This window comes from Anticarsia gemmatalis, chromosome Z (genome assembly GCF_050436995.1).
Source record: "Anticarsia gemmatalis isolate Benzon Research Colony breed Stoneville strain chromosome Z, ilAntGemm2 primary, whole genome shotgun sequence".
NCBI lineage: Eukaryota > Metazoa > Arthropoda > Insecta > Lepidoptera > Erebidae > Anticarsia > Anticarsia gemmatalis.
The window spans coordinates 14,782,389-14,810,268 of NC_134776.1; the positions used below are offsets into that span (position 1 = coordinate 14,782,389).

At 34.0% G+C, this 27,880-nt stretch overlaps 3 protein-coding genes across 6 annotated transcripts in view; 1 reads left to right on the forward strand and 2 right to left on the reverse strand.

The window, feature by feature from the left end:
* Positions 1–6,828, forward strand: LOC142986280 (uncharacterized). Its single transcript, XM_076134698.1, has 10 exons — positions 1–151; positions 724–907; positions 1,330–1,543; positions 1,921–2,042; positions 2,396–2,574; positions 4,350–4,522; positions 4,708–4,840; positions 5,105–5,269; positions 5,888–6,046; positions 6,403–6,828. Exons 1-10 carry the CDS (start codon positions 139–141, stop codon positions 6,546–6,548), a joined length of 1,488 nt encoding a protein of 495 aa, XP_075990813.1. The 5' UTR covers positions 1–138; the 3' UTR covers positions 6,549–6,828.
* LOC142986573 (uncharacterized) lies at positions 2,865–4,045 on the reverse strand. Its single transcript, XM_076135084.1, has 2 exons — positions 3,389–4,045; positions 2,865–3,280 (listed from the first exon to the last, which is right to left on the reverse strand). The coding sequence occupies exons 1-2, from the start codon at positions 3,637–3,639 to the stop codon at positions 2,908–2,910; spliced, it is 624 nt and encodes a 207-aa protein (XP_075991199.1). The 5' UTR covers positions 3,640–4,045; the 3' UTR covers positions 2,865–2,907.
* A 2,043-nt stretch (positions 6,829–8,871) lies between the features above and the next one.
* Positions 8,872–27,880, reverse strand: part of LOC142986278 (eukaryotic translation initiation factor 4 gamma 3-like) — a 39,287-nt gene continuing 20,278 nt past the window's right edge. For 3 of the 4 annotated variants that reach the window (XM_076134695.1, XM_076134697.1, XM_076134694.1), the window contains 25 exons: positions 26,884–26,948; positions 26,078–26,257; positions 24,649–24,708; positions 24,491–24,573; positions 23,358–24,105; positions 20,489–20,884; positions 19,321–19,650; positions 19,110–19,240; positions 18,872–19,028; positions 18,616–18,788; positions 18,326–18,529; positions 18,097–18,243; positions 17,929–18,013; positions 17,271–17,496; positions 17,068–17,194; positions 16,797–16,979; positions 14,774–14,933; positions 14,580–14,660; positions 14,143–14,449; positions 13,879–14,065; positions 13,612–13,788; positions 13,250–13,411; positions 12,608–12,839; positions 12,421–12,522; positions 8,872–12,339 (listed from right to left, as the gene is read on the reverse strand). In XM_076134695.1, coding sequence (XP_075990810.1) covers positions 12,260–12,339; positions 12,421–12,522; positions 12,608–12,839; positions 13,250–13,411; positions 13,612–13,788; positions 13,879–14,065; positions 14,143–14,449; positions 14,580–14,660; positions 14,774–14,933; positions 16,797–16,979; positions 17,068–17,194; positions 17,271–17,496; positions 17,929–18,013; positions 18,097–18,243; positions 18,326–18,529; positions 18,616–18,788; positions 18,872–19,028; positions 19,110–19,240; positions 19,321–19,650; positions 20,489–20,884; positions 23,358–24,105; positions 24,491–24,573; positions 24,649–24,708; positions 26,078–26,257; positions 26,884–26,948 — 4,783 coding nt within the window. In that variant the 3' untranslated portion in view covers positions 8,872–12,259. The remainder of the gene's footprint in view (positions 12,340–12,420; positions 12,523–12,607; positions 12,840–13,249; positions 13,412–13,611; positions 13,789–13,878; positions 14,066–14,142; positions 14,450–14,579; positions 14,661–14,773; positions 14,934–16,796; positions 16,980–17,067; positions 17,195–17,270; positions 17,497–17,928; positions 18,014–18,096; positions 18,244–18,325; positions 18,530–18,615; positions 18,789–18,871; positions 19,029–19,109; positions 19,241–19,320; positions 19,651–20,488; positions 20,885–23,357; positions 24,106–24,490; positions 24,574–24,648; positions 24,709–26,077; positions 26,258–26,883; positions 26,949–27,880) is intronic. The other variant, XM_076134696.1, reaches the window with a different exon arrangement.

Below are 27,880 nucleotides of genomic sequence, written 5' to 3' on the forward strand. Positions count from 1 at the left end.
TCTATGACACGTCATTATCTTTTATAAAAGTCATTGTGAAGTGTTTATGTTTATTTATATTTTAGAAGTTTTACTTTTTAGACGTATTTACTTAGTTAAATTATAGTTTTATTTTATAGTTACATTAAAGAATAGAAAATGAACGATAAAGGTTTGAACGTTTGAACTTCTAATAGACGTGTAATAGTTAGCGAAATCAATAGATGCCATTCCGTTACACAAATATTCAATAAATTGCACGTAGTTTAACTGTAGGTTTGGCGCAGTGGTTAACGTAGTCACCTTGTCGCAATAACCGTAGCGCCACGTGTGGCAGATTCGAATCCCATCAACAATGGACAAATTTCTGTGTAATGAGCACGAGTATCTGTTCTAAGCTTGGTTGTTAATTTAACTATGTATTTAGAAGTATATAAGTAGGTATGTTTCATGTTTATCAGTTATTTGGTTACCATAGTACAAGCTCTGCTTAGTTTAGAACCAAACGACTTTATTTAGATTTAATAACATTAATTATTAATTTAGTGTCTCAAAGCAAATCCAAGCTTAGACATTTTGTGACTAAAAGTACACAATACACATTAAATTTGGTATCGACACTTATATTATAAAAATGTTCGAATAACCATTGCTGACAAAATACAACTCTGCCCTTCAAACAATAATGAACACAGGAACGAATGAACTAGGCAAATCTAATTTTTACAAAATTACTTACTTTAGATGACAACTGCAAATGTATAAAAATCATCGGCGAGTTGGAGTACGTAAAATGGATGAGCGATCGTCTTATCTACCGACCCAGCCCGGGGAACCTGGCCCTGGGCGACTGGGTACAGAACCCCTTCATCTGGATGCATTACACTGAAAGCACAGACGGTAGACTGGCGAAGGATGACGTTCTCATGTACGTAATACATCTCTCCTTTTATTAACGATACTTGTGGCGAGTATTCTCTAGAAAAACCGATGTAGACCTTACTATGCGGGGATCAATCAGTTGCCGTAATCAAATGTTGATGCGAAAATTAATTTCATGGGTACTACATGGTTACTAGCTGAGCTGTTAGAAGAGCATATCAGTGTCCTAGTTTCTGTCAATTTATTAAGCCTGAAGAACCTTCGGATGCCTTAAGAATTTTGAAGCTAGGTTGACTATTAGCAATAAAGTTCGACTCTGCTTTAAACCAGAGAAAGGACATAATGGGTAAGTTTTTATCTCGGAAATCCCACGGAAATGCGAACTATGCCGGTAATAAGCTATGTAACTATAGTCCAGGTAGATGGAATTCAAGACTATGGTAATAAATACTTTTATTTCATCAAAAGGAGCACTGACACGCGATACTGGGACATCCACGATGTGCAACGCTACTTCCTCGCAGAGGAGCATTGTGAACAAGTGCTGTTTGTGTACCAGTATCCCAATATGCGGTTGCCCACACGCCTCGGCGACTACCTGTGGAGAGCAAACGTGGCTATGAAGAAACCGACTAATCTCTATATGAAAACTCTTAACCGGGACCTGGAAATCACTTTAAAGGTAATTTAATAGTGTTTAAGTTTTAGTGTCCGTTTCGTTTAAAAATAAGGAAAATTTGTATTTTTTTGTATTATGATATAGTACCTACACATAATTATATGATGTATGAATGTTGATGTAGGTAATCCCGTTGTACAGCCCCTGCTTGTCCCAGTCTTATATAACCTATCCCGGGTTGTCTATTAAAAGTTAGATAACGGAAATATAACAGCAAAAGTAGCTAGTAGGCAAGGCAGTTTGCAAGCATAATCTCTGCCTACCCACATAATTACTTCTACACATGTGTGCAATCAGTAAAGGATCTCGCACTATTTATTCTTCTTTTACGAGAGAAGTATCTTAAGCAAAAATGTAAAGCAGTTCTTGTTCTCTTACAGAAAATTAAGGCACACGAATCTCAAATGGATCGCCTTATAATTAGTGATCAATTGGTCAAGTTGGATCGCCTGGATTGCTTCAGAAGAAAATCATTTATGGAGCTCTTACTTAATACTATAAGGTACGTTTATGATTTCTTAACAGAAATCATTTCTTATGTAACCGGCGGTCCTGTATGACAAAATGTATGGATGTTCATAGGGATGTACCTATGATGCATAGATTTTGGCAAAAACAAAGCGGTCCTTTTCATAACAGAACTGATGTGTCAAAAAATTATAAACCCGAGGAAAATAAGTATTACGAAACATTAACAAGAATAAAAACACCCTAATTAACAAGAAGTTTGAACCAAACAATAAACATACATATTTCGGCTAATTTCAAAAGCTAGCTTGCAAAAAAACTACTTTATTTCGTGAAGTGTTAAAAGTGGTTCTAGTTCATTAATCTATCATGCGTGAATTGTTGCAGTTTTCAGAATCACCTGCAGTTAGTGTCGTTTGAGAACATGTGCTGTAAGAGACTAGAGGGTGTCCGGCTTATCCAACAACTTGCATGTTTTAACGCGCACACTCTCAAATACTTGTTTCTCTGGGACTTCGTACTGCCCAACGAGAACCCTATACTTATAAACTATAGTTACATTACCGGTGAGTGCAATAGTTTTAAATTTTATTAGTTCTTCTGATGCAAAGACGGAAGCTATGTGCTCAACTTATACAGGGTCTCTAGACCTTACCCCTCTCATTACGCAAGAAGACGCACAACAGCGAAGAGCTGATTGCTAGATACTTAGTTATTATATTTTAATTGCATTTAGAACTTATTCTGTATTACACTCAGTACTTTTAGTTTGAGTGTCATGTAATGCTGCACGAAATCTTAGAATAGCTTGTTCAACTTCAGTTCGTATTAAAATACGTATCTAAATAAATGCTTAAATATATTTTTCACAAATAAAATCAAAGTACAACAAAACTCAATTACTTGTTGGAATCATTAGGCACAATTTTGGGACTTAAATCGTGAGCTTCAGGCATGATTGCAACTGCTGTAGAATTTTCAATCTTTCTGTATTGAAAGTTGGGTAAATGCTTCTTAGCTGCATCCACAGTGTCTCTGAGGCGAGTGATCCCAACAGGTGGTGCGACACGTGCTTCCTCTCGACATTCCTTGACAAGATTTTGCATATCGGTATCAGCTAATGGTACAATCAACTGAGACGATTTCTCCAAGTGTCGCTTCAGCTCGCCATCTATACGGAGAAGCTTCTCCTTATTAGTATTTGTTCTCCAGGGCCGCTTTGGATCTCCTTGATTCGTTGAAACTACATTCTCAGAAAGTTGCTTTTTGGTCCTGTAATATTGATTGAGTAATGAGATACTTAATACTATTTATAAAATACTATACCTATAGACTACTATATACATATGCTATGGTTAGGAACATTAATCATCTACGTACCGTTTGGATTCCGCTAATAACTCCCGTAATTTTCTCTCATTTTCTTCAAGTAACCGCGGGTCAACTCTGTATGGATTTTCATACGCTTCACTTTCCACGTCCTCTTGTTTAATTTCATCGTCGACTTCTTTATCGAACCGTTTATGGAACTCTTTAACTATGTCATTACATCGTTCTGTCAGCTTCACTTCTGGAACTTCTATTCCTTGTAAAAGTTTACTTATTTTACATTTTTCCTCGTCGGTGGTCATCTCGGAGCTACTGACAGTGTTATTGCGTTACTGTAGCAACGCTAACGACAAAACCCGTTGTCTAGGTAATTACTGCCATTACGCAGTAAATATTCATTTTACCAATAATTAATCCTCGATTATTATAATGATGTATTGTTTATCATAGTATTTATCTTGACGTAGGCTACATCAGAATAATATGAAAACAGGCCTCCAACATATACCCCCATCATACCCAGTAGAAACGCACACGGTATCAAGAAGCAGAATAACTTGCAACTGGGACACAGTATCAATGCAGGCATGCAATTAATCATGATTGTGCTTTAAATTATTGTTGTTACTTGAAATATTTTGTATTTTTTTATGATTTTTCAATTTTTATATAATTACATTAGATTTTATAGAAAAACGTCATGTCATGTCTTTATGACATTGATAAATCTATGGCTGAATATTTATATCATAAATTTTAAAGACCTGTGGAAAGTTCGAGCAGTTAGGTGAAATGAGGACGGTCATTGTACGAGAACTAAAAGAGTTTAGTAACAAATTACCTTTAAAGTTTCGCTTCAGCTTTATACAACTGTGACTTCGTGCTAATACTGAGCGACGACAAAAAAAAATATTTATATTGGTAAATTTTGTTTACGGCCGGCCTATTATAGACGGAAACATAAAGAATACCTATGTATTGATAGGTACTTTTAAATCAAATTCTGCTCCAGGTAGCGGTCAATACTTGCCGAGACCAGACACCAGGCAATGTTTTCTTCGGAGTCTTGGAGAACTAACGAATTTGCGAGTTCTTGCTCTTGAGTACTCCCATATAGCCGACGGATCTGGCTTAGCACTAATGTCGCTGTTACCGGTACTTAAAAGACCTCACTTTAGATTACAGGTAAGAATAAATTACAAATAAGATTGATACCTACTTTGGAATGTTTCAATATGCTTTTTTCTTAAAGAAAGTAAAGTAAAGATGACTAACTAAACTAGCTCATATGAGGATATCCTCGAAGGCGCAGTAAAGATTATTTCTAGGCACAGGAAAGTTAACCATAATATGATTTTCTTATCTTTTAGTTAATGTGTCGTGAGACTTATATCCCCGGCAAAACGAATGCAGCTCTCGGAACAGGCGGCCACCTTATACCAGACCAAGCGTGGAGAAAAGTCATCATTGCTTGTCCCGATCTCTACTTACTAATGGCATTCTGTTAGTGTCATGCTGTCATAGTGTCGGAATTAAGTAGACACTTTAGTATTTATTTTTTAAATATAGCAAGCAATCATCTTGTTTTAGTACTAGTCAGCCGTACACGCACACGTAGCACTTTTTTTGGTTGTATTTTGTATGTGTAGGTTAGTAGGTACTTATGAATATTTAGCCTATCTATAACCAGGCGATTGATGACCATTTTTTTCTTAGCCCTAGCCTGAAATTATTCGAAAATACTAATTTTGTTGCTCAATTAAACAGTCAGAATTCGTGACTACGACAATATAAGACGGTTCTTGACACCAAGCATGGCTCTACGTGAAGTACACTTGCAATTCGGAATCGATCTAAAGATGAGACAACGACAGGACTCTGATATAAGTTGCTTTGTCAGGCACATGGCGTTTCATTACGCTGATACCTTAGGTGAGTAATGTTCATAAAAATGTATCTGTTTGCCTACGTATTGTTCTGAATTTTTACGTACGTCAACATGCGTCGAGGTATGCTTCGACGATTAGGTATGCCACAGCATTTTTGTCGCTGGCACTGATTGCTGAGTCTACGTTATGCGCTACACGTGCGGTGCGCAGCCCGTCCCCAATCCCCGCAGCTGTTTGCTGCAACGTGACCCGACCTGTTCGACCAGCTGACCGGTCGGTCACGTGGAGCACTCCCGTGTCTCCCCCAGGATCAAATGCCTAAACAGGCCTGGGACGGTAGGTGGATTATGGTTTCGTAACGGTGCTAAAGAACTTGCACCAAGAACGGCTTCGGTAAGGCTCCTATGGTGCCTAATACCGTGCCGCAGTACCGACCACCATATCATAACGCCGGATATCGAGGAGTAGCTACTGAGTGACAGAAGGCTAGGAATTCAACTCATCGACTTAACGTCCATAGTGCTAGTTCAAATCCTTTTTATAGTAGATTTCCGCCAAATGATGATGAAATTATGGCCCTAGGACGTATATGACGGTATAGGACGGTGTACCTAAATAAATTAGCTTTTTATAGAATCTAACAGTCTAACCCGTTTTTCAGTAACGCTAAGCATTCATCAGTGGCGGTTTGCCGTATTTCCTTTACGTCGCATACTTGAATTGATGCCACATTTAGTACGTTTATTCTACGTTGGTCAAGTTGAAGACGAGGTTGATTTACGAAGATTTTTGGACATTATTGCTAGTGGAGTTTGCGATAGTTAGTATTTTTGTCATTTGATCTATTGCCATTTTCTAAGTACCTTATTGATGTATCTTATACGGAAATATGCAAAGGCAACCGACAAACACAACCAAAAATAACGATAACAAATTTCACAAAATTAAATATTTGATACCTACGTGTGAGGATCGCAGCCCAGTCACCACCTAATACGGAATAACACTGTAATTACACACAATAATAGAATAGGTACATTTAATACCTGTAATCGAATATCCAAGAAAGGCGGGACATTTGACTAACATGTTCTATAAAATAAAAACGTACGTTAAAAAAACAAAAATAAAATAATATATAGATTTTTTTGTATCTAAAAATCTGCTTTTTTTTAGGATTAAAGCAAGTGAAAATACAAATACAAGACAATAAAAGCACAAGAGCGTACTGGCAAAGTATCATAGATGTCATGACCGAAGAATATTTAGATATTATGAAATTGTATGAAATTAATCTTTGCCTAACCATTTACAAACACTGACTTGTACCTATATAAGTAAGTAATTTGTTACCGGTATTGTATAAGTATACAAATACTGGGCCATAAATTAAATGCCTTTATAGGGCACGAAATTTGTGAAATATTTATATTATTATCCCTACGTATCGTATGCAATGCCGGATACTTTAATATATTTAAAGTCACACATTTACATCTACTTCGATGCCATCCCAATCCAACTGTACTTGTAGTAGAGCATTGAAATGTAAGCTAAGATAATGTAATATAATGTAGTAGGTATCAATGTAATGGAATGGTACGCGCATTACCCGATAGGTGCATACCTCTAAAACGGATGAAACTAACGAATATGCATATGTATCTTCTGCGAAAGAAGGCAAATATCTTACACATTTTGTCCCTGAGAAGCACCAAGGCTCTTGAAGAAAAAAGTTGCAATTTGTGATTATGTCAGTAAAAGTCCAACATTACCGACTTTTGCTAAATAGGGTTGGTGGATATTTTAGGATTAACTGCAATTCTAGCTTTTGCAATAACTTTACGTATTTACTGTCTTATTACTAAACGTCGGGTAAGTGTTGAATAGTTATGCAGTTCTTCCAAACATTTTAAAACTGATGATGAGTGAAATCTCACTTTATAGAGGTTTGCTAGGCATATAAGCGGGCGTTTAACTGGATTACCTACCTGTGTGTAGATGAATGTTCGATAAAATGCCGCTTAACAGCAAAACAAAAAAACAAGCTGTAGATCGCACTTTATACGAACTAAAATTTGTTTAAAGCTTAATTACGTACTATATTCAAATTCTACTAGTATAATTTTGTCATTTTATACAAAAAAAGGTGTCTTGCTGTCGAAAAATTGTAGTAGGCATTTTATAGTCAATAGCTACTACCGACCCCTTATCCCTTCATGGATGAGTCCGATTTGCGCATGACCTTTTTTTCTAAACACTTAAAACGTTTTTATTACAACGTCTTTAAAATCGGCAAGAAATGTTATTCAAAAGTTCGTATTTAGTTTGAATGTGTAAAGTAGTACTGCGTTCTATGTGCTAAGATAGCTAACCTACCGGATTGCGCTAAGCTAAGCCGTAGTGTACACGAACTTCTCAGTTCACTTGCCTACACCGTAGACACTTGCCTGCCACGTATTCCCTAAGGCTAGGTGATGTAGACGATACTAGCTGTTAACCTCGATCTTGTTCTGCGCGGTCGAAAGTTCGGCTCCGCGCGGTCATATGAACTTAGCCTAAAGGCCAGTACTGCAGTGAGCAAAAAACGTACTCATCGCCGTGAGCTAAAATCCGTTCAAAAGTAACTTTTCTCTTATGACTTCGATTTTGTCCGTTACGCTACACGTACGCTCGCTGTGTAAAAAGTGTGCTTTTGTTTGTTGCAGCTTTCACTAAAATAGCTTATGCATTTGTAACAAAACAAACTTGTTTGGTAACTAGTCCTGAATTTGATCTAAAAAAAAATTGTTATCGTTTTTATCGTGCGACTTAGCTATATATTATAGGCTGCTGTTTGTTTGTTTGAACGCGCTAATCTCAGGAAATGCTGGTGCGAATTGAAAATTTTGGAAAATTCTGTTGGATAGCCTATTTATTGAGGAAGGCTATAGCCCATATAACATCACGCTACGACCAACAGGAGCAGAGTTCCAGTAAAAAATGTTACAAAAACGGGGGAAAAATATGACCCGTTCTCTCTTATGTGACGCAAGCGAAGTTGCGCGGGTCAGCTAGTGTTTAATGTGATCGTGATCGAACGCAAAGATTTCAAAATGTATCCAAATAATGTGGTGTAATGACTGATTTTAACGTAATAAGTAAAAAATACTTATTCACACTCACGTATAAGTACGAACAAACAAATAATCAAGCAAATCAAGTCCATTGAATACCTAATCGTAATCATGTTAATTTTGTGTTAGTCTTTACGTGTAGAGCGTGCAGTTACTTCATTAATAAAATGTATTAATGGTATAGCACACGCCAGATAACTTCGTGTGACATAATATAGCTGCACGTTAGCTGCTGTGAGAAAAATGTAAAAACAAAATATTTTTATTTCATAATTCATTAGGATTCAGTCACACAGTTATTTCGCACGTACTACTAAAATTTCGAAACTTCTTTTCGAACGTTCGTGTATTCGCGAGTGAGAATACCCAGTACAAATTATAAATTTGTTATTAATTGCTAGCCGTCCTTAGAATAACATGAAGGTATGAAGGAGTAAAGCTGGATTTCAGGAACTTGAGGCCAAAAATAAAGAACAAAAAGTCTGGATCAAAAACCGGAATACAACATAAGAAGAATAAGTCCAAGAAATAGAAATAATGATCACCCAAAACCATTTTAAGTGACCAGTTTATTCAGCAATTAATCCAATAGAACTTTTACATGTTAAAATAAATGGACAATTTCTAGAAATTATGAAAAATCAATGCAATGCTATCTTATGTACAGATTATATTGAAAAGATTAAACAATTATAGTTAACAAGCTGTTCCGGGGCATCACCGGAGCGTGATAACCTTCAACACATTAAATTTATTTACTACTACTTCGGCCTCGTATGTCATATAGCACGACGACACAACACAAAGTTCCTTCAATTCTAGAGACAGCAAATAATAATTTTGGAAATTGAACTACAATGCTAGAATTAACCCCAGTTAAGGCCTAGAGAAACCTTTATACAATATAACTATAGACAATACCGTAGAGTATGCGACAACAAAGTCATGCAATAATGGTTTTAAATTATAATAATAATGATTATCAAAAACTTTTACACCTTTACATTTCAAACCAATGTTAGTTTCTGATATTATTTATAACCCAAGGCAATCAAACAACAATCTCTTAACAATATTACTATAGCTAACAACTATAGTAAAACTGTGACAATAATGTCATGCAATGTTTTATACATTAACGGAGTTCATAATTCGGGTCTTATTGTTAATTTATATTTTTTACAATCAAACACTTCAAATGAATGTATTAGACATTATATCGTTGTTTTATTTTTCAAATAATTTACTTGCTAAGAAAAAATATGGATATACAAAAGTTAAACTATCAACCAACCCGGGTGGACAACCTCAATAGAAATAATCATTGCCCCCCAGTGGTAACTGTATTGCGATTAACGACAAAACTTCTAATATAATCTACTCTGTTCTATTCGCTGCGATAATAACAAAGATGTAAATATGATGTATATTATTATAAAATACTACACGATTTTAAATAACTATTACGAAAAATATGAAAATATTCGTTTATATTGTAGCCGATAAATGTCCCTGTGATTGTTACGATTTTAGTGGTGTTATGGTTTAGCTGTCGGCAACAAACCTAATTTTAAATTATTTGCATAGCTTACAACCTATGTTTCTAATTTTTATATATAATATAATAATATCTAACTATAATTACTTCAATCTTATGTATGTATTGCTGAAGAGTTCGCTGCAGATTGCACTTTAGTCAGTTTTGTATATTGCGTTGTATGAACTAAATTCTATAGCTAATGGAATACGTCCTTGCACCCTAAACATTTATCTAAAAATTAAAACAACGATTATGTACAAAAATCTCAAATAGAGATTATTTAATTTTTATATATAAAATTTAATAATAAATAACGTGTGTTTTAACTAAATTTTTTGTTGAATATACATTTCAATGGAATATAAAAGTTCTATTCATGACTATTTATAATTATGAATGCAGGCTGTAAATTTTCTACTATTATCACCGGGCATATTACAATATAATATGGTGTTCTTTAATAGGAATACTCAGTAAAAATTAGCTTTTTTAAAAAGTTTATTTACATAACATACATAGTAACTGACAAGAGTAGCTATAAGTAATAAAAACTCAGTAGCGGAGACAGTAAAGTTGAATGAGCGTAACATGCAAAGGGCGCAGTGCGAGGGGTGAAGCCACACGAGACGGGCCCTGGCTAGTGACAGGAGCCGCCGGCGCTCCGGGCCGCACGCCTCGCGTCCCACTGAACTGAATTCACCGAGGATTTGAGACAAATATCACTGCTAACTGAGTCACTGCTAACTAATTAAATTAAAACTAAATAAAAAAATATCTATTAAATCAAAAGTCACATTGTATAAGAAGTATAGTGTAACTTGGAGCTTTTGATTAATCATAACGAAGAAATTAAACTTATTGAATATTAAAATAAGGAAACAAATAAATGAAAATAGAGACTTTAAAATGAAGCGAAATAACTTAACTGTTTAATAAGTATTTGAAATTTTAAGTATGAAGCAAATTGATACGTATTTTTTGCCTTTAACAAAATCCAAACGAATAAAATGATCGCTTCAAATAATTGCGCCAATAACATGTAATGTTATAAATATTTATTAAACATGAGATAGCTGTAAAATCTATATTATGATAAGTTGAATAGTTTGCGATGGTTTTTAAGTTACATTTCGGCGTCAATAAGATTTGTAGTTAATTTACATATAACAGTTACAGTACCAGTAACATGCATTTAACCATTTTGAACGCCAGTGTGAAGTACTCTATGCCTTAAGACTATCAATAGCATTATCACAAATATATATCTTTAATATTTCCCAAGTAGTATGTTCAAATTAAGAGTACATAAATGTTTTTAAGTGGTCCTTAAAACGGTAAGCAATAGCGTCCAAAAGGTTAATTCATTTTACAGAACCAAAATAGGTGGTTAAATAATAATTTCATGGGATTTCCGCAAGAAATCAATACTATATTTACATACACAAAGTGTATCAAAAGCTCTAGAGACAAACAATGTATACTACGAATCTATGGATGTTAACTGTGCCTATAGATCGCGGATATTAATAATTCTCTGTTGACGAGATTGGCTGTTCAGTTCTGCATATCAAAGGCGAACTATTCAAATCCATTTCATACAAAGCTTACCTTTTAGGGTTCAAAAACTATAATATCTTTCGGTACTAGTTTTTGATTATTTTAGTCTTGTATAAAAGGGCTTACCAGCTTACCTCGATATTACAGAATCAAATAAATACTTTAAAAAATCCCACATCAGGGAAAGTGTTAAATGTAATCTTTAAAAATTAATTTGGAAATAATGTATATTTCTAGAATTAAAATTAAAAACAGTAAAAACATTAAAACAAATACATACATATTAAAACGAATATGTCTTTGCAAATCTTGAGAACAGAGAATAATGCAATTGGATTTTTTTTTTCGAAACTTTTTTTTAAATAATTATATTACTAGGGAGATGAATAAAAAAATCATTATAAACCAGACTACTTAATTCTGTGATTTCATAATCAATAAAACTATTTTAACCGTAAATTAAGAATTATATTGTACCTTGGAAATCACACCAATGCAAAATGAATCTGATGCATTTCCAATTTAATTTTTAGGTACGATACCAATTTACGCATTAAAATTTTGAAGCAATTTAATTTAAAACCTTGATAAATAACTATCGCATTAAAAAATATTATACAACTTTTTCTAGCTTCTGTTAGGTTAAGCATTACCATAATAATAATATAATCTATGAGTTCCATTTAGGATGATTCTAATATATAAAAATATAGAAGACATTGAATGCAGTTGATGTCTCGGGCGATGTTGATGGCCCGGGCACAATCACCGTCGCGTGTTGCGGCGGCGGCGGCGACGCTACCGCAGCGCAAGGCCCGCGTCAGTCCTCGCTGCACGAATCCTCGTTGTCGGCCTCCTTTATGTTCGTAAAGAACGAGGTCAACGCCTTCATCATAACACCTGCAAAACATCAGACCATTCGTTAACACAGATCTCGCATTGAGTGTTCAAAAAAGTAACCTAAATTAAGTGAAAAGTTACCTTTTCCTTCTGGTTCCTTTTCGGATTTCTCCCATGCAAGAAAACCGTCTAATGAAATTATGTATTGTTCATGCAGATACTGGAATATCTCTAATGTTAAGCCTGAAAAAAACAAATATTAAATTAGAATAAAACATATTATTGTCTACAATAAAACAATTATTATCCACTTTATAATCATATTAACCTTGTGGGTGTTCTAGCCTATGTATTAGCTGCTGTATACCAATCAAACAGCCTGCTTCCCTCGCCTGTTTCGTCTCGCCAAACTCGGATATAAGACTCGCATACTTATTCATACGGTCTTGATTGAAGTGTGGCACATCACGTCCCTCAGGACCAAAGAGTGCGTGTTCGCATATTGCTTGGATTAGTGCTCGCATAAACCAATCCTCATTCGCAGATTTACCAAACTTATCCTGTTCAAAAAAACATTGCATTATGTAACTGGTCATGTCAGTTTCAAATCAATAATAGTTGAAAGTCAAATAAATATAGTCTCTCCCTCACTCTTACAATTAACTGTTTAGATGGAGAATCTAAAAAATCTGCTGAACGATCCATTATCGAAGGTGTTTATATGGAGACTAAAAAATCTGCTGAACGATCCATTATCAAAGGTGTGTATATGGAGAATCTAAAAAATCTGCTGAACGATCCATTATCGAAGGTGTGTATATGGAGAATCTAAAAAATCTGCTTAACGATCCATTATCAAAGGTAGATGAGGGAATGAGGTGGAAAATATAAACTGTTAGTTAGTTCAAAGTATTATTTGGATAATAATATGTAAGACGTTTGTATAATGAAGGGACTAGGAATATCTTACCTGTACCCAGCCTTTTATACATTCACTGCTCTCATCAGCATTCATTAGCTGAATTAATTTACTTTGCGTTTGAGCAGGCGACAAGATTTTCTTTGTTTCTTCACAAGCCTTAGAATCTCCTTCCAAGAACTCAAATTTATTATCCTCCAACCATTTAGCCACCTGCAGAAATGGAAACAATCATAATATTTTCTATATGAATAAATATTTTCTAATCAAAATGCGCGGAATTTCAAACTCTTTCTTTAACCACTTTATCTTATGATGTTTATTAAACTTTAAAAGCTTAACACTCCAATTTTACTTTCACATGGTATAGAAATGATTTACGATGATGACAAATAAACAAAAATAATGTTAACCTGTTTTTCTTCCATCCATTGGCTAAGTTGAAGCTCAGACTCCTGCCACTTATTTTTAACAAAGGAGGGACCCATATTTTCTTTCAATTCCTTGATAATAGCTTTCAAAAACAGATGTCCTTGATTTGAAGAGATTATACTTTCACAAAGCCTAAACAATTGTAGGAACGTGATATGCTGAAAAACAAATAATTTAGTAATGTAGGCATTACAAGTTTGTTTTAATAATCAAGCATGTGATAATGTCACAACATAATAATAACATACCTTCTTTTCAATATGTGGTGCAATAAGTTTTCCTAGATTATCATAGATCATTGGGATATCAATGTACAAATCAGGTGCAAACTCAAATATGTCTTTCATGCCAGCAACTAAATTTTCAGCAGAAATTGTATTAGTTGATACTAAATGTAGAAGTGATTTAGCAATCATTCCAAAGTCCTTTGCCGACCTATAAAAAAAATGGAGTAATAAATAAAAGGTAGCACACAAAATGTTTCCATATTTACTGATTATGTAGTGTCTTACTTGTCGATGGCCACTGTGAGTATTTCACTAACAACAGCAGCATGGTATTGAGGTTGATACATTTGTTTCACCTCAGCCACCATTTCTTCATCATCAGGATTAATAAGACTGAGGTCTATCATGGACTTGACAGACTTCTTTTTGGCTTCTGGCAGAGGTTCCTGAGGAACAGCTGCAGGTGCAGGAGCTGGTGCAGGCGCCTCATTGACCACTGGCGGAGGCGGGGCAGCACTTGTGCTTCGTGTTCCGGAGTTAGAACGCGGTCCACCTACAGATCCTGAGCGGCTGCCGCTGCCACTGCCGCTTGCTGAAAAGTATCATCTTTTCAAAGTAATTGACACAAAACACTAGGACACATAGGAATTCAATAGAAATCCAACTTGAACATTCAATAATAATGTCAAAATATTAGAGTGGATCACTCTCAGATTACTTACTGAAGTCCCCTCTAGAGTTGAAAGTCGATCTTTCTATAGATGCACCCTTGGAGTGATAGCTAGGAGGCATGTCCCTGGTAGCTGCAATATAAAAACTAGCTGTATGTTGTGTGATCTTGTGGTAGCATTTGTTTAAAAAAAGCAATAAGAAAAATGTCGAAATTCCATTAACCGTTTAAATAATGTTTGCTTACCTCTCAGTGTTGTGGGGTCAGTACTGACATTCTCAAGGACACTGTACTGATTTTTCGTTAAACTGATCATGGAATTGCTACTGGCCTGGACTATATTCTTAGTACCTGAGCCCTGGTTCCATGCAGACTGATGAGGAGCCAGTTTAATATTATTAAGATTCTAAAACAAATTAAATTTTATTAAAGTTATGCTACAGCCACTTGATGATGGAGTTATTGAAATGAAATTCTTAAGTCTGCCAGTGAGACAGCGCAAAACATTCTATTTCAAAATAATAATAAGATGGGCTTGGTTATCTTTAATAAGTGGTTGATCACCATGTCAACACTACATGCATGAATTATAACTAAAATCTAAGTTGTAACACAATAGGCAAATGTATTGATACGTCAAAAATTATTTAGATTATTTTATCAACCGGATTGAGAAATCGTTTATCATAATCATCAGTATTAGCCTCTGACATAAGTCGTTCTTAAAGGTTCATAATTATACAAAAAGAATTCTGTAAAAAAACAACTTTGAAACAATTCAACTTAAGAGTATGAAAATCTTTATGGTCCGAACAAGGTCATTTACCATTTCCTAGAAATGATGTTCACAATGAATGATGACGTGTACAATTCGCTCAACAAAGTGTTGCTCATACAAAACTCTAGAATAAGTTATCCAAAAAGAAACCTGCTTCCTCAGGCTACCCTCTCAGTTGATAATAGGTGAGCAGTTCTCGAGGAATGATTAAGAATCTGAATCAGAATCTTTAGCGACCAGTGAGATCCAATGTGTTGATATATCAATTACAGACAGAACTTATTACAATTAAACAATAAGATAAGAAAAAGAAAAGTTAAGTTAAGAAAAGTTTGTAACTGTTTGTTTTCCCTAAATAAATAAATGATATCCTGTTGATGTCGCCAATTCCACCCCTAATCTGACTATAGCACAATCAATTAAAATGACTTATCAATATAAATAAAAATTAATCACTGAAATGTATATAGGCACATAACTTTAAAACAACTAAACTAAATTGGATAATTATTTTTGTAAATATGTTTGTACCTGACAGGGCAAGGTTTCAATGGGATCAAAATTCCCGTGGGAATGGACCAGAAAAAATTGCACTATATCCAGCCGGGCCGGTCCGTTAGTTATATAATTATATGATTATGTAAAAGTGTCAAACATTATATTAGATAAACTAGATTTTTTAACTTAAAATAACCCATTATTAGTCAAATACAAAGAGTACCTGACTAAAATTGGGTTTTCGAAATTGGGATTCCGCTAAAGCGATTTAATCAAGTAAATAAATAATTTTAAAAACATAACCTATCTCAACACAAGTTGCGTAAAAAACTAAAAATTATAGCTAACTTTGGTACCTAACCTATGGTCAGTACAAGGACCTGTGTGCACTGTGCATTTTCTGAACCAAAAATGGCACTAAATATTATTTACAATAGTTATCATAGTCAAGATTGTCTTATTGATTTTTACCTTAACTGGATATCTCTTCAAATTTTATTTATTATAATTTATTCGTTTTCTTATTCAATAGTACTCAAATATTCAGCAAGCTTTACTTTAGTTTTTATCTAGAACTACATTGCAAGCATACATTGCAGGCTAGATTATACACCAGAAATCATCGACGCACAGAGTCGCCAAGAAGGAATTTTATCCATATTGAAATGACTCAACAATGACTTGCTAGTTGAACTAACAAATCATTAAAAAACTATTCTAAAATGGTAAGTTTAGCCTGGTTTTAGTCTTTTTACACAAGAATTAAGATTGGATTAAGACAAGGAACAGTTACTAAGATATGATATTTAAATACTGCATGTCTCAATGATGACGGAAACCTGGTAAAATAAACTGTTTTAATTGAAATCATCACTAAAGATAGTTTCAATTAAAATTATTACCACTTGAAAAATTCGCTACATGGCTAGCAGACACAATCAATCAGGGGGACTTTTTACTGTAAAGGTAGAATGAATCTATAGAACACCTTACCTTATGCCCATGAACAGACACTGCCTTCAGTTTAAGTGTATCAACTGGGTAGTTAGGCCTGGAAGGTTTCCAAGTACTATTGTCCATAAATGAATTGTTTGAATTTTGCCTACGATTATCGCCACGCTTACCGCGGCCACCTTCATCGCGACCTCGGAAACCAATTGGGCATGAATTCATCATCTAAAACAAAAACAAAATATATAAGATGAATAAAGAACAAGTTGTTACAAACAACAACAAATTTTAAACACAATTGTTGGGCATTTACCTCAATATGACGTTGCTGCTGCTCAGCTTCTTTTTGAATTTGATCCATCATCTTAGGTTGGGAATCAATGACAGTCTTAGCAACCCACTTTCGATTTCTTAGTTCTATTACATCTTGAAGCATGAACCTGTCATAGACAAAAATTAATTTATAGCACCTGACTGTAATGTACATTATTATGCAATACTTTGCTACACACATACCTCACACGACTGCTGATTTTATTTGACTTGCGGTCTGCAATAATATCTTGCATTTTCTTAAATATGGTATCTAGTTGGCTATTCACTTCATTTTCAACTTGCTCTCCAATGGTAGTCAGTAACTTGCACAAGCACTCGAGTTTTTCCTCCTCTAACTTCTCAATCAGATACTTCATACAATAGTCCATAATTTTAGGAGTCAGCATTTTTAACTTGTAAAGTTCACCTAAAACAAATGGAAATATAATTAGGTGATTCATAAATAGAGACTAAAATGTATACTCTAACTTATTACTAATTTCGCATGGATTCTTATTATTAAATATTTATGATACACACATTGTTGCAAAATAAATCGCATTGCTGATATTTGTTTTAGTGACCTGAATTTAGGACAAGTTCCAAGACACAAGAAAGATTAAGCAAAGCAGAATTTGTAATTACAACAAAAACAAATAAGCAGACAGCATTCAAGATAATTAAAAATTCGCATAAAATAAAAAGAAAGAAACAACTTCGCGACAGCTATTGCTTCAGCTAAAAGATTGACAAACATTAAACAGTATTTCACTTTCGAGTATGTAGTTTAAAGATACAGAGTACATATTTCATATAACAATAGAATTATATAACTAGTTAAATAATAGCTTGGACTTACCAATAAATCTGACATTTCCAACAGATCTCATTCTCACTCTTCTGTTCTCTTCTTCAAGCATCAAAGAAAGTTCCTTTTTCTTGTTCTGAAAAATAAATTTAATATTTAGAGTGCTTTATACCCAGTTGTGCATATAAAACAATAAATATCTGTTTTATAAGGTCTTACAGGGTTAGTACATTCAGCAAGGTCCTTTTCCAACTTTAGAACTTGTTCATCAGTTGAATGCATTTCAAATTGGTTTTGACATTTATTGATGATCAAAGCTCTGAAATTCACACATTTATCTGGAGATGTAGGGTTATCAGCGGGCACCTGCAAAATAAATAGTTTATTATAATTATGTTCAGGTCACAGGGACAATTTACATAACCATAGCATATCAAACTAACAGTACCTTGAGTACAGATAACTTGTTACACATAGCAGCATATGCTTCAGAGAAATTGGGTTCATCAATAGCTTTCTCAAATACCAGGTCAATGACACCTTCGAGCCTTTTCTGATTGTTGATTTCCAATGTTTTAACTCTCTCCAGTAAAGTATCGAATTTTTGCGGGGTCAACTTGTTCAAGATACCCCTGAACTTCTTGTACAATTCCTGAATCAAGAAGATACAATTAGTTTCACTAAATACAGTATGAACAAAAACAAATGATCACAAAGTACATGAATATTATCATATACCTGTGTTTTATGTTCCTCCTCATCTATTGTATCTTTGCGGAATCTGGTTGGTTTCCATGCAGAATCAACCTCATTTAGCTTGACCTCCTCTCTCAAAGACAATGACACATGAATAACTGGCTTATGTGCACTACTACCGCTAGAGCTAGGGGTAAGCTTGACACTTCCTTTACCTGTAGCAACAAAGTACACATGCATAATATAAAACATGATAATTATTATCTTACTGAAAATAAATTATGACAGTCAGTCTTACCACTAGGAGTCATATTTCTTGAATCCTTCTTGGCTTCTCTTGGTGTATTATTCCTTGAACCCATACCAGAATTTTTGGCAAATGGAGGAAGAAAAGTGTCATTATTCATAGGCCTTGAGATCGGAGTGAATGGCTGTGGTTCTTGCATTGGTGTAGTCTGTAAAGATAGAATTTGTTTCTTGTTAAGTAATATGTCTCGTTTTGTACATATGTCAACAACATATGCTATAAAACTTACCCTTATGACATTACAAGCTTCCAACATTGGAACATTAGGCTTATTTTTAGACATAGGATCATCCTTTATTTGCTTGAGCAAGTCAATGTCATAACACTTTTTGCCAGCGGTATTGAGAGGAGACCATTGATCTGTAAAAATAAATACATCATTAAAATGTTCTGAAACAGTTTCATATTTAACGGATATATTTACACAAGCATATATTTACCTTCACCATATTTGTACTTGGGTACAAAAACTGGTGGAGAGGTTTCCTTTGGAGCTTTCTCTTCTTCCGGTGCAGAAATATTAGGTGAAGCCATTTCTTCTGCAGGCTGAATTTTATCTTTTTCTACATTAACTACTTTATCAGTCTCATTTTTACCATTTTCATATGACTCAGTTTTCTCCATATTTAGATCATTATTGGGCATTTTATTTGCAGATTTCTTATTAGTATTCTTAGTATTCTTTAGAACCTTTTCATTTTTATTGATATCTTCCTTAACAGTCTCAGTTTTAGTCACCTCAGTTGAGTTTCCATTGGCAGTATCAGGATCTAATACAAATAATACTGAATAAATACAAATTACAACAAGGAATATCTTAATTCATAGGCAACACAGATGAAAAGACAAACTTTAAAAATCATAAACACTGAACTAGTATATATTGGCCTCTTTAGGACAGGTGACCTTATCATCCATACTAATATTATAAATGCGAAAGTAACTCTGTCTGTCTGTCTGTCTGTGTCTGTCTGTCTGTCTGTCTGTCTGTCTGCTACTCAATCACGTCTAAACTACTGAACCAATTTGCATGAAATTTGGTATGGAGATATATTGATACCCGAGAAAGGACACAGGCTACTTTTTACCCCGGGAAAATGACGCATTTCCCGGGAAAATTCAGAAAATTCAACGAAGTCGCGAAAAATTAATATTATAATGACATTGAATTAACAAAATTCCGTTGCCATGGCAACTGTTTTAATGGCGGATATGCCTTAGCGCGACTTCGTTATATTATGAGATATAAATAATTTTGAGAATATTTTTCGTGAAAAAAAGCATATTTTATATCATCACGCTACGACCAATAGGAGCAGAGTAGGTAACAGTAAAAAGTGTTACAAAAACACGGAAAATTCTGACCCATTCTCTCTTATGTGACGCAAGCGAAGTTGCGCGGGTCAGCTAGTTTACAATATTATCTGATTATTTTGTCAAATTAATCTCACTTTCAAAATACCCTTAAAGTAGGCATTGGGATTTTATTATATTATAAGCCTGGAATTTTATTACAACAAAATCACTAGTAAAGACTGTATGTATATCATGAATAATTAATAGACAATTAATAAGAACTACAATACATAAGAAAATATATTCACAAACCTGTAGTCTTATTATTTAGGTTAATATCTTTCATTTTAGAATCAGGTTGATTAGAGCGCAGTACACTTGATATACTCTGTGTTAATTTAGCCTGAGCTTCAATTGCACTTGATGCTTCCTTTACTTCTGTTGCCTTATGATGCACAGGATGCTGTTCCTTGGCAACCTTCTCAATGCTAGCAGACAAAAGTTGTGTGGCTGTTGGAGGAGGTTCAATAATGGGCTCACTCTTGACAACAACTTCAACATTAGTTCCTTGAGCAGGTTTTGTTTCAGGAACTGGGGAAGATTGCTTTATTGCTATATGTTTCTTTGAGGGCTCCACACCTAATGCTTGATTACTTTGACTAGTTGGAGGGCTGATAGCTTCTGACAAGCTATCAACTGAACTAATCGCTGTAAGAGAAAAAAATACTGCTGTCAATCTTTACTGCTTACCCCTTCTAACTAAATAGCTTGCGGTTTGTATATGAATATGCACACGATAAATTTAACATGCTTTACTGGTCAGATTTTCCTGTCAAGAAATGCTGTTGGTTTAAAAGTTTCGACTTAGCAACAGCATGTGTAATGTTCAATTAAGTTCTAGGAAACAGATACAAGACACCTTTTCACAAAGTGAATGTATTTCTTATAAAAGTAGTTATGTACAACTCATTAATATCAAGGTCATTATTGAAAAACCAACTGTCTAATAAAATATATAGATAGGACTACACATCGCTAAAATATGGAGTGACAGTCGACTCAACCGGACACTATAAAATGTCGGTACGATTAAATATTCACCTATTTATTCTATTACCATGTGGCAAGTGGATTACGAAATGACAGTGAAAATTTAACGAAATATCTAGCAATTGATTTTTAATCTAGCCTATCACTTTTTATGAACCAAGTTCGTAAATCTATAAATAGAGACGTGAGATATTTCCACGTGGGAGTTCTTGCACAGTACCTGAATATCAGACTTTATGTGGCACTGATACCTAAATTATATCACAGTACATTAATCGGTTAAACTTTATATTAAATCTTCACACACCTAAAATAAGATACGATAATGTAACAATATGGTAAAAGAAAGTCTATTCAAAAGGTCACTCAAGGATCTAGAATATTGTCTGACTTTTAACACTATTTGCACATGAAACACATTACTTATTTTTAAAACTTAAATAAATATTTTACACTAAAGATGTTAAATTATTGAATTCAGATGTTAAAAAGATATTGATAAAAAAAGTTACAAATATTTAAAACGCAGCCATGCTCAGTGACTGTAAGGTAAAAGCCGCCATCTTGGATCGTTCCATGCGGACAAGAGGCTCGGCGAACTAGTGTTGTGCGCAAGTACACAATCGATCGATTCGTTCTTTTTGTTTCATACTAAGTTTTCTAAGTAGTGTATATCGGAATGTTGCTTTCTTAAATAAAGCAATGAAAGTTCGTTTGTATGCTTTAAATGTTATTAACGAAATAAATTATAATAAACAAAAAATCTTACATTCCTCTAAGGGTATAAATAAATCTAATAAAATTTATAGTATTTCACGAAATATTTTTATAACGAACAACATAATTAATTTCGCGATGAAAAGCTATGTATCACTTACAACCACTCGTAAACAAATGTCTACGTCTCAATTTTTTATACTTTATGCCAAAGAAGCCCACCAGTATCGCACCAAGGCTCGGAGTCGATATGTTACTCGATTCTAATGAAGCCTGTCAACCCTATTGTCTCGTTACGTACTTTTTGAGTGACCTTTGGACGAGAATTTATGAATTGTAAATCATTGACTAAGATAACTGAATACTGAATGTTTTCCAATAAAAAAAAAAGAAATTTGTAAGAGGCACCTTGATGTGAATAATATTGAACTATTTATGATTAAGAAGACATAAAATTAAATATAATTACAATACCAGACCGGATACGTGTTTAGTGTTACGAAATAAACTTCCTGTGTCGCCTAAGTTGTAATACCTAGATAATATAGTTTAATATTTTTTAGCAGGGCAAAGACAGTGACCCAAGTCACATTTTTTTCACAATACACGTTTCAAAAGACAGTGTTGCCATTTTCAAAAAGATAGGTTACACAATTTTACTTATCCGATGTAGTTTTTTGCATACGTGCATGTTTTCCTCGACAGCTTTATCGTTTTTGTAAATTTTTGATCAAGATAAAGTTTCATCTACATTTATTACTATTGGTCGGCAATTAAAATAAATGTGTTTAATTAGACTTTTTGTTACTATAAGTCTTATTTTTCCGACCAAAATTTAATTTCCTTATTTAATTGTGCTTGGCCTCTCGTAATTAACTTAATTATTATGAGATGACCTAAGCAATACAGTTTTAAAGAATAGATTAGGCATACAATATAGGTAATTTTATAATTATTCACTTTTCCTAAGACAAACTGATCGTTCTTTTTGGATGGTATTTTATAAATGGCTGACGTAATATTAACTCACTCTACATCGCAAGGGTAACAACAATCTTATAATGTTGACAGTATGCGCAATAGAGTTTTTATTGTCAAACCTCTAAGGCGTGCCCTATGTAGGTAAATAGACTATTTTTGGAAAGGCAGTATCTACGACATATACCATTTTTTTATTAAGTGCTCAGTGTACTAATTATAACCAAGGTATTAACAATTCAATTAAATAGCGGTGTAAAAAAGGATTTGGATTTAAGAGGAGAATATGTACTATGTAGAAAAAAATTTGACGTTGAATAAACGCATTCTACGTAATATTATAAAAATCAACTGTGAAATCGAGGATTAAAGGTTTTTAAACTAACCATTGTGTAAACTGATCCTTTTAAGACAATTGTATAAAAATGTCACTTACCTACAGGTGGCGTAGGACCATTATGTTGAATAGGTGTAGGTTTACTTGACGCAGCGCGGCTTTCTTTTTCTTTAGTTTCGGTTTCCTTCGCTTTTTCTTTGTCTTCTGATTTAACTCTTTCCCTGGGTTCTCTTATTCTCTGTGGCTGAGGGGCAGGCGTGAGGATAGGAACGGGTGTTGGTGTCATGATCGTAGCAGTCGTTTGCGTGGGTGCAGGCACTGTTGACGTCGCCACTGTTGTCGAAGTGGTAACTGACGCTATTGTAGCTATTGCTATTGGAGCAACATTTATATTATCTGTCGGCTTGTCTACTTCTTCGATTTGAGGCACATTTTTGCTTTGTTTAAATTGCTTATTAGGTGGTATATTCTTATTTGTATCTAGGACTAAAGACTGAACAGTCTGCTCACTATTCTTTTGGAGTTGCTTAATGTTCATAGGCATTTTAGGCACTATAACAGGACTGTCTGATATTGCTGATACTATAGGCGTTTCGCTAGATTCCACAGCAATATCAGGTCCTAAACTTTTATTTTCGTTAACAGTTAATATTTCAGACTTTACTACATTATTATTATTAGAGCTTATTGCATTTGGTTGAGTTTGGACAGTGCTTGTCGTGGATGTCACAGGAACCTCCACGTTCTTTGATACATAATTCGATTTAATAGAGTTATCACATGGTTGATTAGCGACTTCGCTGACCATTCTGCTAAATTGTTCGGCGATACTTTGTTGTGTTGCCTCCTGTTTGAACGAAATATAGTGTCAGTTATATGTAAACAATAAAATATTTTATTATATTTCACTTCTTGCATATTTAATAATAATGATATAAAAATCTATTATACTATAAACCTAAATACTGTAACACACGGACGGATGATGTGACAACAGCTCTGTTACTTCCAACAGAATTAGTTTTAGTGCAATAAATTTTAATCCCAACAAAATTAAATGTGAAATCGTACTCTTGAATATTAAACTGCTTGTTTGAAAGGTGCGCGCTTGTTCAAAATAGAACCAATGTGAATCGTAAAATTACATAAAAGAAACGATTCTATGGAGAGCCAGCCGGCTGCAGCTTTGAATGTGACATCATACGTACGGCATACTGTAGAAAACAACTTACGGGTTGTGGTGTTTGTCGATCGTTAGCTTCGCTGTTTAAAAAACTATTATCGTTGGTATAATAATCTGAAAAGATGTCTTGTTCTGAAACAAATATAAAAACAATTTAATTTTGAACAAGGGTAAGTAACTACATATTAATGGTATTCAGTTACTTACGCGTTTTAGGGTCGATAATAGGTACTCTGTGACTTCTCTTTTGTGGTTGCGGGCGAATACCTGTAAGGATACAATCTGAAGTGTAACTCACTCTAAAATGATGGTCTTGTACATCAGGAAGTAGTATATTTACATTAGGCGAGAACAATGATTAAAGCTTAATCCAGTGAACTGTAGTTTTAGGCTACTGTTTTAAATTTAACACTTTGTTCTTGAGTGAAGCCGTCCTATGATGGTTTTGAATATAGATACTGGTTTTATCCCTAAATGGAATGTTACATACAGTTATAATTACATCACAGTGGCAAATTTATGAAGTTAGTAGCAGAAAGACTGAACAATGTCGATCTTACAGCAAGTGTATTGATATGACCACGTATATCTTCGCCTAGAGAGTACACGTGCCCTGAAGCCCACTTGAAGCTATATAGTTTCAAACAGTAGGTTTGGTTGTCTTCCCTTGCAAGCACACCCCTCCTTAGTCCTATCTACTTCTCCCTCAATTCTAGATACTAATAGTCAACACGTTGACATTTTCTTTGACAGTAAAATTGAACTTTTCGTGGAAAATACTTGCCTAAGAAAGAATTATCTATATGGTGACTTTAACAAAAGCATACAAAACCACGCCTTGTTCCAATGGGGTTAGGTAGAGACTAAAGGACAACATTTACTTAGTAATGTTATCCATATATTAGTATTGGTAAATTAAATATACTTTAACTGTAATAATCGTGTGCTTTGTGTTTCTTACAGTTGGCAGATTCTTGCATTCTTGACTATCTTTTAAATTACATGTATTTCATGCAATTATCTCCTTGTTTTATTTAAATAGAAATTTAATAATTAAGATACTTAACATTAGTTAGATAATTATGTTAGTGGAAAATGGAGATTAACTATAAATGATAATCATGTAGCATAATTAGAAAGATAGACATACATTGAAAACCACTTACATGAATACTTTGGTTATTTTCTTGTCTTACTAATTGACTTACTATAATGAGTGTTAAACTCTTTATTAGTTTGGTGTACTTTCATTATGATAATTAATTACTAGTGTCACTAGTGACAAATGCTGAGTAATAACATAAGACTTTTTCATAGAGTAGTAACTAAATGTTCACGTCACAGAAGCTATAGTCCGACAACTTAGCAGAGAGCCTCGTTATCTACGATTTATCAACTGTACAGTTAATTAATTCCTGTATTTCTAAAACAAAAGAACCATTGCAAACAGGTAATTGTCAGCCATATAAGTTTGCGAGTGGGTGACTGTAGTTCTATATCCTAAATGTTAAGGACCTCTACACCGCGCATCCTGGCTTCTACTAATTTGTTAGACTATAAATGCAACATTGTGTTAATAAATGTCATTTGAAACATTTTAAACATAATATTAAGAATAGTAGTAGTCGATGATTACCAGGCATAGTTTGGTGCATGAGTGTAGAAGCTTGTGGGTGAGAAAGCGTGGCAGTGGGCGCAGTGGGGGTGGCAGGTGTACCCTGTGGTCCCACCAATGTAGTAGGGTTACTCCTACCGCCAGGAGGATTCGCCGGTAGGTTTGGCGTAGGCAGCTGAGGACTATTCGAAGCGTAGTAATCTGTGGGACGGAGATTAAACACGACTTTAGTATTCACATAAGTCAGTCAGATTTAACAAAAAGAACATAACCCTTATTTTGAGGCATACTTGGGTAACTTTAAGATTATGAATAACGGTTCTTGATATCGTATGTCTTTATGAGATAAATATCTTCCGTATCTTTTGACAAAAATAATATTTTGTGCTCACTTGATTGCACAAGCTTTGATTCATGTCTTCAAACAAAATGATCTGTTATGCTCAATTAATAATAACTCATCGTGCGCTCAGCAATCTCAGGACGAGTTATACATTTTGGATAGAAATTAGTGTTAGCTGCCTCATTACAACAGTAATTATAAGAAGTTTTTTTTGGTTTTGAGTCCTTTCATTCTTTATATTTTGTAACAGAATTTAACATTATCCGTGAACATTATCAATCAGAGCACAATATTTATAAAATATTCTATGTAGGTAATAAAAAAATAATTGAATGCATAACCAAAAATATCTTTTCTAGGTAAATCTAATTTACAATGAAATGTCAAAACTGTACAAGTATAATGAAACCCAACTATAAGAAAATAACGGTTGTGTTATGTGCATGATGTCTACTTTAAATAATATTATAACTGTACTACATACACGGCGGGGTGTGGCTCGGAGGTGGATTATAACCTATATTGTAATGTCCCATATATGCATAGTACCTGTAAAAGAAATACGTCTTGTATAATTAGCTGCTTAGGATAAAATGTACATGGAGATAAAGGAATTATTATATGTTATCTGTCGTTATAACGTTTTAAGATTCTTGGTTTTATTTAATGTTTGTCACTTATGATTATGACCAATGTTTTTTAGAGGCTAATTATAAAATATAGAATTACGGCAAAGACGGAGTAAATGTGTATCAGATGAATAAAAAGGGGAATATTAGTAAACAGACCAAAATTTACTTTTACTTAATGTCAGTTTGTTTTATTAAAAGGACTCATTACAATATTACCATTACTTTAAAATTTTAAAAGAAAAACTATTTGTAAATATAACATAATATCATAAACTGGATACTGCTTGCCACTTTGTCCGCATCAAAAAAATCTCAAGAGTAAATATTATCCTATCCGATCAAGGTTTTAAACTATCTGCGAGTATCACAATTTATAAGTATTTTTTTATGTGAAAGAGTAAAAACATCTATCCATACAAACTTTCGCAATAGATTAAAAAATACCTTTTCTCTCTCTTTATTCCTCTTTCACGGCTGTATAGCTATACTTATTAATAAAATAATGAACACTACTGGATAGACAGTGTTCATTAAAAATAATCCACGCGAATGCAGCAGCAGCCAAATAATTAGTTTTTTTCCGCATTATTAAATATCCAACACGAACGTGATCATACGTAGAGCTATAATTATAATTTATGTAAAAAATCATACAAAAATACTAGTATAAAAGTCGAAACCTTTAAGTGTTAATTGTAGCAATTACTATCGAGGGAAATTGAGGGAAATGAAAGAAAGACAAATCCGTCAAGTGAACAGTTTAGCAAAGTATAATGTTACTCATTACAGCACATATTTTTTCGAAGTGCTTTTTGTGCAACAAAAACATATCTACCACTAAACAGAGGA

Coding starts and splice junctions, on each gene's coding strand:
- LOC142986280 (XM_076134698.1), top strand. Junction 908..1,329: donor GCGAAGGATGACGTTCTCAT/GTACGTAATACA, acceptor TTTCATCAAAAG/GAGCACTGACACGCGATACT. Junction 5,270..5,887: donor TCATTACGCTGATACCTTAG/GTGAGTAATGTT, acceptor CCCGTTTTTCAG/TAACGCTAAGCATTCATCAG.
- LOC142986573 (XM_076135084.1), bottom strand. CDS start 3,639: ATGACCACCGACGAGGAAAAATGTAAAATAAGTAAACTTTTACAAGGA. Junction 3,281..3,388: donor TTATTAGCGGAATCCAAACG/GTACGTAGATGA, acceptor TCAATATTACAG/GACCAAAAAGCAACTTTCTG.